This window comes from Urocitellus parryii, chromosome 10 (assembly GCF_045843805.1).
Source record: "Urocitellus parryii isolate mUroPar1 chromosome 10, mUroPar1.hap1, whole genome shotgun sequence".
Taxonomy (NCBI): Eukaryota; Metazoa; Chordata; class Mammalia; order Rodentia; family Sciuridae; genus Urocitellus; species Urocitellus parryii.
The window spans coordinates 1,528,740-1,541,311 of record NC_135540.1 but is presented as its reverse complement, the minus strand read 5'-3'; the positions used below and the strand labels follow the sequence as shown (position 1 = coordinate 1,541,311).

Here is a 12,572-nt window from a genome sequence, read left to right as displayed (position 1 = left end):
CTGCCTCAGGTCACCTCCTGTACCTCCACAGTATGTCCAGGTCTCTCTGCCTCAGGTCACCTCCTGTACCTCCCACAGTGTGTCCAGGCCTCTCTGCCTCAGGTCACCTCCTGTACCTCCACAGTGTGTCCAGGCCTCTCTGCCTCTGGTCACCCTCAGGGCCACAGCTTGTGCTCTGACCTCCTCCCACTGCAGTGTGTGAATCAGGGGTGCAGAACAGCTGTGTCCCTTTGAGTCCAGGCCGGGGTAGGGAAGTGAGTCTGAACTTGTGTTCCTCATAGTGCTCATGAGAACCTGACCTTTGACTGCAGAGGGCCCATCATGGGAAGCGTGTGTGATTTTTTTCTGGGTGTTCCAGGAGGCGGAACAAGCCTTCCTTGGGGCGCTCTTAGGGGGAGATACAGGTGGCTCTCTCCTAGTGCAGGTGTCTTCATTAGTTTTGGTTGGGGTCCCACTTTCCTTACTGACAAGAGCAGTGTCTTTGGACCCATGGCTGGTGTGATGAGCCTCCAGTGGCTTCTGGGTGGTCTCTGGTGGATTCACTGAGGTCTCCATCAGTGGGAGTTCCGCCCTCGTCATGGATGACTTGTGTGGCGCACAGAGAGGTTGGTGACATCCACAGGGGCTCACAGCAGGTAAACGGCAGAGCCAGGAATCAGAGCTGTTTGCAGGGGCCACGGGGTTTGGGCACCACAGGGCTCCCTGTTACCATGGGTCTTGGGCTTTTCTTTAAATTGTATTTCAGGAGAATATTCTTAGGAAAAAAGTTTGGTCAGAGAAAATACTCCATATTATGTGGAATTTAAGTTCCCTCCTGAGTAGGAGAGAGATCATCTTGTTTTGGCTTCTATGCGAGAAGAGAAAGGTGGACGCCTGCTGTCATGGTGCCAGGGCCAGGCCGGCCTGAGCAGCTGCGGTCCGCTCTGGACACTAAGGTGCCTCTGTCTCCCAGAGATCGCATCTGAGAGGCCGGGACCATCCCTCCCACAGTTCTTACCTAACTCCCTCTTATTCTGGAAAACACGCACGCAGCTCCCAGCATCCCAAGCCACCTCCGCCGCCACTGTCCTTAGTGCTGTCCTTGGAGGTGCCACACTCAGGGTTGGAGCAAGCTCTGGCTGGGTCCCCACAAGGACCCTGCTGCTCCTGCAGTTCTCTCCCACCTCCTTGGAGACCCAGGGACACTAAAACCCAGAGAGGTGGGACTGCGGCCCTGTCCTGCAGCCACAGCACGATGCTCTCCCAGCTCAGATTGCTGAAGGCCCACCCCACAGCTCAGCAGAAAGGAAGAGTCTGTCCTCTGAGCTCTCAAGGGCCTGAGCGGCTCCAGCCCTTGCACGGGTCCTCTCCTGCCTCCTGTATGCCTGCTTTCATCTGTGCCCTGGGACCTGGGGGCAGGAGGGCTGCAACGGAAAGAGGATGGGAGACCAGGAGGCCTTCTGTCATGAGGAAGCTGTCACTAACAGGGAGCCACCACGCGGTGTCTTCCACAGAGAGAGGCTTACTGAGGGACACTGAACCCACAGGCTGCACCAGATCCACTGGTGGAGGCTCACTGAGTACCTGGTGTCAGCCGGTGTCATGAGCCAGGCAACCCCAGGTCTGTAATTCCAATCCTAACCTCTCCGTCGGGAACACTCCAGCCACACACACTTCACACAGTGATACAGACTAGGTCACAGACTAAGAAAGTGTTAAAAGGGGACACAGGGCTGCGGTGCAGAGCCGAGAGCGTGAGCAGAGAGGGGACGGCAGAGCCTAAAGCCACTAAAGGTGATCAGACACAGCATGAGGACTGCTGTCCCACACACCATGGAGTCACCCAGGGCAGGCACAGCCTGAGGTCTGCTGTTCTACACACCATGGAGTCACTCAGGGCAGGCACAGCCTGAGGACTGCTGTCCCACACACCATGGAGTCACCCAGGGCACGCACAGCCTGAGGTCTGCTGTTCTACACACCATGGAGTCACCCAGGGCAGGCACAGCCTGAGATCTGCTGTTCTACACACCATGGAGTCACCAGGGCAGGCACAGCCTGAGGACTGCTGTCCCACACACCATGGAGTCACCCAGGGCACGCACAGCCTGAGGACTGCTGTTCTGCACACCATGGAGTCACTCAGGGCAGGCACAGCCTGAGGACTGCTGTCCTACACACCATGGAGTCACTAGGATAGGCACAGCCTGAGGACTGCTGTCCTACACACCATGGAGTCACTAGGATAGGCACAGCCTGAGGACTGCTGTCCTACACACCATGGAGTCACTCAGGGCAGGCACAGCCTGAGGACTGCTGTTCTACACACCATGGAGTCACTCAGGGCAGGCACAGCCTGAGGACTGCTGTTCTACACACCTTGGAGTCACTAGGGCAGGCGTAGCCTGAGGACTGCTATTCTACACACCATGGAGTCACTAGGGCAGGCACAGCCTGAGGACTGCTGTTCTACACACCATGGAGTCACCAGGGCAGGCACAGCATGAGGACTGCTGTCCTACACACCATGGAGTCACTAGGATAGGCACAGCCTGAGGACTGCTGTCCTACACACCATGGAGTCACTAGGATAGGCACAGCCTGAGGACTGCTGTCCTACACACCATGGAGTCACTCAGGGCAGGCACAGCCTGAGGACTGCTGTTCTACACACCATGGAGTCACTCAGGGCAGGCACAGCCTGAGGACTGCTGTTCTACACACCTTGGAGTCACTAGGGCAGGCGTAGCCTGAGGACTGCTATTCTACACACCATGGAGTCACTAGGGCAGGTACAGCCTGAGGACTGCTGTTCTACACACCATGGAGTCACTCAGGGCAGGTACAGCCTAAGGACTGCTGTTCTACACACCATGGAGTCACTAGGGCAGGCACAGCCTGAGGTCTGCTGTTCTACACACCATGGAGTCACTCAGGGCAGGCACAGCCTGAGGACTGCTGTCCCACACACCATGGAGTCACCCAGGGCAGGCACAGCCTGAGGTCTGCTGTTCTACACACCATGGAGTCACTCAGGGCAGGCACAGCCTGAGGAATGCAGTCCTACACACCCTGGAGTCACTAGGGCAGGCACAGCCTGAGGACTGCTGTTCTACACACCATGGAGTGACTAGGGCAGGCACAGCCTGAGGACTGCTGTCCTACACACCCTGGAGTCACTAGGCCAGGCACAGCCTGAGGACTGCTGTTCTACATACCAAGGAGTCACTAGGGCAGGCACAGCCTGAGCACTGCTGTCCTACACACCCTGGAGTCACTAGGGCAGACACAGCCTGAGGACTGCTGTCCTACACACCATGGAGTCACTAGGGCAGGCACAGCCTGAGGACTGCTGTTCTACACACCATGGAGTCACTAGGGCAGGCACAGCCTGAGCACTGCTGTCCTACACACCCTGGAGTCACTAGGCCAGGCACAGCCTGAGGACTGCTGTTCTACATACCAAGGAGTCACTAGGCCAGGCACAGCCTGAGGACTGCTGTTCTACATACCAAGGAGTCACTAGGGCAGGCACAGCCTGAGGACTGCTGTTCTACACACCATGGAGTCACCCAGGGCAGACAGCCTGAGGACTGCTGTTCTACACACCATGGAGGCACTAGGGCAGGCACAGCCTGAGGACTGCTGTTCTACATACCAAGGAGTCTCTAGGGTAGGCACAGCCTGAGGACTGCTGTTCTACACACCATGGAGTCACTGAGGGCAGGCGCAGCCTGAGGACTACTCTTCCACACACCCTGGAGTCACAAGGCCAGGCACAGCCTGAGGACTGCTGTTGTACATACCAAGGAGTCACTAGGGCAGGCACAGCCTGAGGACTGCTGTTCTACACACCAAGGAGTCACTAGGATAGGCACAGCCTGAGGACTGCTGTTCTACACACCATGGAGTCACTAGGGCAGGCACAGCCTGAGGACTGCTGTCCTACACACCAAGGAGTCACTAGGATAGGCACAGCCTGAGGACTGCTGTTCTACACACCATGGAGTCACTCAGAACAGGCACAGCCTGAGGACTGCTGTCCTACACACCATGGAGTCACTAGGGGAGACACAGCCTGAGGACTGCGGTTCTACACACCAAGGAGTCACTAGGGCAGGCACAGCCTGAGGACTGCTGTCCTACACACCATGGAGTCACTGAGGGCAGGCACAGCCTGAGGACTGCTGTCCTACACACCATGGAGTCACTAGGGCAGGCACAGCCTGAGGACTGCTGTCCTACACATCATGGAGTCACTAGGGCAGGAGCAGCCTGAGAGCTGCTGTTCTACACACCATGGAGTCACTAGGGCAGGCACAGCCTGAGCACTGCTGTTCTACACACCATGGAGTCACTAGGGCAGGCACAGCCTGAGGACTGCTGTCCTACACACCATGGAGTCACTAGGGCAGGCACAGCCTGAGGACTGCTGTTCTACACACCATGGAGTCACTAGGGCAGGCACAGCCTGAGGACTGCTGTTCTACACACCATGGAGTCACTAGGGCAGGCACAGCCTGAGGACTGCTGTTCTACACACCATGGAGTCACTAGGGCAGGCACAGACTGAGGACTGCTGTCCTACACACCTTGGAGTCACCAGGGCAGGCACAGACTGAGGACTGCTGTTCTACACACCATGGAGTCACCCAGGGCTGGCACAGCCTGAGGACTGCTGTCCTACACACCATGGAGTCACTAGAGCAGGCACAGCCTGAGGACTGCTGTTCTAAACACCATGGAGTCACTAGGACAGGCACAGCTGCAGGACTGCTATCCTACACACCATGGAGTCACTCAGGGCAGGCACAGCCTGAGGACTGCTGTTCTACACACCATGGAGTCACTAGGATAGGCACAGCCTGAGGACTGCTGTCCTACACACCATGGAGTCACTCAGGGCAGGCACAGCCTGAGGACTGCTGTCCTACACACCATGGAGTCACTCAGGGCAGGCACAGCCTGAGGACTGCTGTTCTACACACCATGGAATCACTAGGGCAGGCGCAGCCTGAGGACTGCTGTCCTACACACCATGGAGTCACTAGGATAGGCACAGCCTGAGGACTGCTGTTCTACACACCATGGAGTCACTAGGGCAGGCACAGCCTGAGGACTGCTGTCCTACACACCATGGAGTCACTAGGGCAGACACAGCCTGAGGACTGCTGTTCCACACACCATGGAGTCACCAGGGCAGGCACAGCCTGAGGACTGCTGTTCTACACACCATGGAGTCACTAGGGCAGGCACAGCCTGAGGACTGCTGTTCTACACACCATGGAGTCACTAGGGCAGGCACAGCCTGAGGACTGCTGTTCTACACACCATGGAGTCACTAGGGCAGGCACAGACTGAGGACTGCTGTCCTACACACCTTGGAGTCACCAGGGCAGGCACAGACTGAGGACTGCTGTTCTACACACCATGGAGTCACCCAGGGCTGGCACAGCCTGAGGACTGCTGTCCTACACACCATGGAGTCACTAGAGCAGGCACAGCCTGAGGACTGCTGTTCTAAACACCATGGAGTCACTAGGACAGGCACAGCTGCAGGACTGCTATCCTACACACCATGGAGTCACTCAGGGCAGGCACAGCCTGAGGACTGCTGTTCTACACACCATGGAGTCACTAGGATAGGCACAGCCTGAGGACTGCTGTCCTACACACCATGGAGTCACTCAGGGCAGGCACAGCCTGAGGACTGCTGTCCTACACACCATGGAGTCACTCAGGGCAGGCACAGCCTGAGGACTGCTGTTCTACACACCATGGAATCACTAGGGCAGGCGCAGCCTGAGGACTGCTGTCCTACACACCATGGAGTCACTAGGATAGGCACAGCCTGAGGACTGCTGTTCTACACACCATGGAGTCACTAGGGCAGGCACAGCCTGAGGACTGCTGTCCTACACACCATGGAGTCACTAGGGCAGACACAGCCTGAGGACTGCTGTTCCACACACCATGGAGTCACCAGGGCAGGCACAGCCTGAGGACTGCTGTACTACACACCAAGGAGTCACTAGGGCAGGCACAGCCTGAGCACTGCTGTTCTACACACCATGGAGTCACCAGGGCAGGCACAGCCTGAGGACTGCTGTTCTACTCACCATGGAATCACTAGGACAGGCACAGCCTGAGGACTGCTGTCCTACACATCATGGAGTCACTAGGGCAGCAGCAGCCTGAGAGCCGCTGTTCTACACACCATGGAGTCACTAGGGCAGGCACAGCCTGAGGACTGCTGTTCTACACACCATGGAGTCACTAGGGCAGGCACAGCCTGAGGACTGCTGTTCTACACACCATGGAGTCACTAGGGCAGGCACAGCCTGAGGACTGCTGTCCTACACACCATGGAGTCACCCAGGGCTGGCACAGCCTGATGACTACTGTCCTACACACCATGGAGTCACTAGAGCAGGCACAGCCTGAGGACTGCTGTCCTACACACCATGGAATCACTAGGGCAGGCGCAGCCTGAGGACTGCTGTCCTACACACCATGGAGTCACTAGGATAGGCACAGCCTGAGGACTGGTGTTCTACACACCATGGAGTCACTAGGGCAGGCACAGCCTGAGGACTGCTGTTCTACACACCATGGAGTCACTAGGGCAGGCACAGCCTGAGGACTGCTGTCCTACACACCATGGAGTCACTAGGGCAGACACAGCCTGAGGACTGCTGTTCCACACACCATGGAGTCACCAGGGCAGGCACAGCCTGAGCACTGCTGTTCTACACACCATGGAGTCACCAGGGCAGGCACAGCCTGAGGACTGCTGTTCTACTCACCATGGAATCACTAGGACAGGCACAGCCTGAGGACTGCTGTCCTACACATCATGGAGTCACTAGGGCAGCAGCAGCCTGAGAGCCGCTGTTCTACACACCATGGAGTCACTAGGGCAGGCACAGCCTGAGGACTGCTGTTCTACACACCATGGAGTCACTAGGGCAGGCACAGCCTGAGGACTGCTGTTCTACACACCATGGAGTCACTAGGGCAGGCACAGCCTGAGGACTGCTGTCCTACACACCATGGAGTCACCCAGGGCTGGCACAGCCTGATGACTACTGTCCTACACACCATGGAGTCACTAGAGCAGGCACAGCCTGAGGACTGCTGTCCTACACACCATGGAATCACTAGGGCAGGCGCAGCCTGAGGACTGCTGTCCTACACACCATGGAGTCACTAGGATAGGCACAGCCTGAGGACTGGTGTTCTACACACCATGGAGTCACTAGGGCAGGCACAGCCTGAGGACTGCTGTTCTACACACCATGGAGTCACTCAGGGCAGGCACAGCCTGAGGACTGCTGTTCTACACACCATGGAATCACTAGGGCAAGCGCAGCCTGAGGACTGCTGTTCTACACACCATGGAGTCACTCAGGGCAGGCACAGCCTGAGGACTGCTGTTCTACACACCATGGATTCACTCAGGGCAGACACAGCCTGGGAGCTGCTGTTCTACACACCATGGAGTCACCCAGGGCAGGCACAGCCTGAGGACTGCTGTTCTACACACCATGGAGTCACTAGGGCAGGCACAGCCTGAGGACTACTGTTCCACACACCATGGAGTCACTAGGGCAGGCACAGCCTGAGGACTGCTGTCCTACACACCATGGAGTCACTAGGGCAGGCACAGCCTGAGGACTGCTGTGTTACACACCATGGAGTCACCCAGGGCAGGCACAGCCTGAGGACTGCTGTTCCACACACCATGGATTCACCCAGGGCAGGCACAGCCTGAGGACTGCTGTCCTACACACCATGGAGTCACCCAGGGCAGGCACAGCCTGAGGACTGCTGTTCTACACACCATGGAGTCACTAGGGCAGGCACAGCCTGAGGACTGCTGTTCTACACACCATGGAGTCACTCAGGGCAGGCACAGCCTGAGGACTACTGTTCCACACACCATGGAGTCACTCAGGGCAGGCACAGCCTGAGGACTGCTGTCCTACACACCATGTAGTCACTAGGGCAGGCAGAGCCTGAGGACTGCTGTTCCACACACCATGGAGTCACCCAAGGCAGGCACAGCCTGAGGTCTGCTCTTCTACACACCATGGAGTCACCAGGGCAGGCACAGCCTGAGGACTGCTTTTCCACACACCATGGAGTCACCCAGGGCAGGCACAGCCTGAGGTCTGCTGTTCTACACACCATGGAGTCACCAGGGCAGGTGCAGCCTGAGGACTGCTGTTCTGCACACCATGGAGTCACTAGGGCAGGCACAGCATTAGTACTCCTGTTCTACACACCGTGGAATCACTCGGGACAGGCATGGCCTGCTCTCCACACCTTCCTCTTGACCTTCCCCTGACGTCCAGTGTGCCGGGTAGATGCAGAGCTGGACAGGAGGACTGCCAGGCAGCACCTCACAGGAGTAGACTTAGAGGAAGCACAGTTGGGCATGGCCTATTCCGAACAGAACCCACCCTGACTGTTCATACTTTGGGACTTTTTAAGAGCCATCCGTGCTGGTCACATATTTGTCACCTACAGGGTAGTGCTGTTTTTCGGGAGGGGACTCAGGAATGAGCTGTGAATCCAGGGGCCCAGCTGGGGTATCTGCACTTGCTGCAAGGTGTGGCAAAGCTGGGTGAGAACGGGCCTGGGGGGGTGGGTGTGAACTCTTCCCTCCTCCTAGGGCCTGGTAAATTGTTCAGGTTCCTAGGGCTCCTGGGAGGCAGGAGCTGGTGTCTCCAGGTTCCTGAAGTCTCCAGAATTCTTCAGACCTAAACCCACGTTTTCCCCTTTGCTTGGTGTGTGGGTTTGTGAGTTAGGGTCTGTCCTGAGCAAGCTATCACTAAGGTGGACCCACCATGCGGGCTGTGACTCAGGGTCTCAGGGTCATGTTTGTGGCTCAATTGTTTTAACTGGTTCGACTTCCAGGGTGCTTGCTTGGGCCTGTCGCCAAACTGCATGGTCTACACCACGTGAGCAAGAGGTGTTTCCTGTCTGTGCCTCCAAATGGGGGACAGCCCTGTGCCCAACACCCCAGTGGGCCCTCCTTGGCTGGGTGAACTTGAAGCCTGAGAGCCCTGGGGAGGGAGTGGGTGCTCCTGAGGCGCTGGAGGGTGCCTTGTTCTACCCCCTACCGTCTCTCGTGTCCCCAGAACTTCTCAGTCAATCCTGCGTTCAGCCAGGGTTAGCTTTTCCAGCGTGAACATAAAGCATCTTGATCCGTCACTAACGTGGGAGTTGGGATTTGAGTTCATATCTAGGGCATTAATTATATAGCCACGTGTACACACACCTGCTTTCATCCATACATGTATTTTATACATACTTATCATTTATATATATTTAATTATATATGATATATTTCATATACACACATACATATGAAGTAGGTATAATAGGTTCTTTATAATATCTTTGCATATGGAAGTGGGGTTGTCATAGCTTATAGCAACGTCACCAGACTGACCTGGAATGAGGCGTCCCTCATCACGCAGGCCAAGTGCAAGTGGTCTCACGAAGAGTTACCTTGAGTCATAGTAAGATGTATTTAATGTATTTTAAGGTAGAAAACACTGTAATAAAAGAGAAAATAGGAGCTGGAGCTCAGTGGCAGAGCCTTGCCTAGCATGCATGAAGCACTGGGTTCGATCCTCAGCACCACATAAAAATAAACAACAAATAAAACAAAGGTATTCTGTCCATCTACAACTACAAAAAATAAAATAAAATAAAAAATAAAAAAACGAGAAAATAGAATGCCTCATTTAAATTTCGTCCTAAATTGTCAGAGGCCCCGTGGAGGAAAGCCACCGTGAAGTCAGACTGCCCGAGCCCCTCTCAGGTCCGCCTGCTCTTGTTCTGAAGAGCTTCTTGGCACATACCTGAGGACTCCTCGTTCAGGAGGACATGCCGCATGCCGTAGGCGACCAGGGCACAGCTTGGACCTCGGCAGGCTCTCAATAAACCAGGGGAAAGCAGAATCCTCCTGAGTATTCGACCCGAGACTCTGCTGCCAGAGGCAGCGGGACAGGGGTGTTTCTGTCCAAACCGCACTCTGGGTCCTCAGAGGGAAGCTGGCCTAGCTCCTGGTGGCTCCTGTCACTCGGTGCACCTTGGACAGGCGGTCAGTTCTGCACATGCGCAACTCTCCTCCGTCAGCCACCTGCTTTGGACAGCACTGGGGTCCGGGTCATTTCTCCGACGAGTCCCTCATCTGCAGCGAGCCACACTGTGAGTGGGGCGATGGGTGTCTAGGGACAAGCAGAGACACCTTGGGTGACTCCTGCTGCCGCCACACCTATCCCAGTGGGAGAGCCGCTGAAGCGAGGGGACACCCATGCTCCTTTACGTCAGCTTACCCCAGAGCCCCTCAGCTCTAGCAGAATCACCCTCCCCAAACCCGACAAAGCTATCAGCCAAAACCTGACAACTCAGATCGCAGACAGATATTACCAAATCAAGTGTATTATTAATGTCGTATTAACATTTTGTAACTTTTTAACAAAGTCATATTATTTAAATAATCAGGAAAATATGAATCTATTTTCCCTAAGAGAACAACTAGCCCTTAAAATATTTTCTTGGAAGTCCTAGTTCTATAAACTTATCACAGGGTGGCAGAATCTACTTTTCCCATAAAGCGTTAAAGGTTAATCCCCAAACACAGATGAATTATTAAGAAAATTTACAGGGCTGGGGATGTGGCTCAAGCGGTAGCGCGCTCGCCTGGCATGCGTGCGGCCCGGGTTCGATCCTCAGCACCACATACCAACAAAGATGTTGTGTCCGCCGAGAACTAAAAAATAAATATTAAAAAAAAAAAAAGAAAATTTACAAAGATCAAATGCTGTCTTAAGACATAAGGAAGTAGAAGGTCAATGTTTCTGACACAAATTCATTAAATATCTTTCCAGTTTTATCCTGGCTTAAAAAAAAAATCACCTTTAACAATACTTGACAAACTTCTGATTTGTCTTCACCAAATAACTTAGCATCTATTTACTTCCCTTTGTCTACCAATTAGGGAAAAAGGGAATGAGCTAAATTGCTTTCCAGGAACATGAGGTAATGCTCAGGTGAAAACCAGTTTTTTAATAGGAGTTAGCGAGGCAGCTAAGACCTCTGATCCCTAAGCCTTGAAAAACATCTGCTCACATCCAGTGAAAATGCAGGGGATGGGAGGCGCAGAATCCGGTAGGAAGAGCCAGGACTCGGAGGTGGGTTGGGGTCTGGGCCCCATGGCTGAGGTGGGAGGGGAACAAACAAGCTGGGGAGGTGGACCTCAGTGTCCACAACTGAGGGTCGAGAGCACCATCCCGCCAAGCACCACACAGACGTCAGCCAGCAAGGACGGGAGCCTGCTGGGGAACCCGAGGGAGACACCAAGGCTGCCTGACAGGAGGCAAGGCTGCCCAGCCAGAGGCAGGCCCAGGAAGGCGGAGCCAGAGGGACGGGGCGTGAACAGAAGCTACCAAGAAAAGGTCAAAGTGTGCAGATGGGAGGCACGTCCTGCAGGCAGAGGGCACCGAGCCGAGGACTCCAAACATGCATTAAATTCCAGAGCTAGTTTCCAGGCTAAAAACACAGTCGATCTACAAAGAAACAGGAGAGGTGACCACACGTGCTGGACAGTGGGCAGCTCTGTGAATCATGCTCCCATGATCCCTTTATTCTCCATTGGTCTTTCGTGTATCAACCTATAAGTGACATGTTGGAATTATATTATATATAAATGGCTTTAGATGCCTTTACAATCTACAAGGCCATGACAAAGACCTTCTTTCTGAGTCATACGTTTGCACTTTTCACAACACACCGAGGGCGACCATTCCTGGGCCTCGATACCCTGTGGCTGTGGTGGGTTCCAGCAGCCTGCCCCTACCCAGCACCTGCCCTCCAGGGTTTTCAATCTGCAGCTTTGTGAGTTCATATCATACAGGTCAGAGCTCAAAACCAAGGGCTCTTTCAGTCAGAAGGTTTGCTTTTGAAGACTAAGAGCATTTTACCTTTTGGCCATGATACAAACCCTTTTGGTGATGCCCAGGTCATTCACACACACATCTATACACATACACGTAAGTACACGTGTGACCTATATTCACACACACACAACACGGGCCTTCTCCAGGAGGTCCTCCCTGGCACCTCAGTTTGAGGGCGACAACAGGCCCCGTGCCCTAGGTCTCCTGCCCTGCGCCTCCCGCCCTGCGTTCACCACCTTCCATCACAGCAGGCTCCTTGCTGCCGTGTGTCTATCTATCATGGTCTGTCTTCCCCGTTAGGATACTAGCTCACAGGGTGTGGATCTTTTTTTGTGCATGAATGTAGCCCAAGCTCCCAGAACATGCCTGGTGCATACTAGGCAGAAATAACTGTGTTGGATTAGTGAGTGCACGTAATGTGGAAGTGCTGAATGACCCAGGCCACGCACAGGGGATGGTGGGGATTCTGAGGGAGTGGAAATCAGCTCTGCACGGAGCCACAGCCTCTCTGTAGGACTGAACACGCCTTAGTTGTCATGGCTCTGGGAATCAGTTTCTATTAGAAAGGATACCCAAGTGCCGTACTGCTTCTAAACCATGAAACACTTAGGATCAGTT

General features: G+C 54.7%; 1 protein-coding gene across 1 annotated transcript in view; it reads left to right on the top strand.

The window, feature by feature from the left end:
* Positions 1–8,449, top strand: part of Tnip3 (TNFAIP3 interacting protein 3) — a 57,929-nt gene extending 49,480 nt beyond the window's left edge. The window contains exon 13 of the mRNA XM_077803519.1: positions 8,337–8,449. Coding sequence (XP_077659645.1) covers positions 8,337–8,449 — 113 coding nt within the window. The remainder of the gene's footprint in view (positions 1–8,336) is intronic.
* Positions 8,450–12,572: the final 4,123 nt, after the last annotated feature.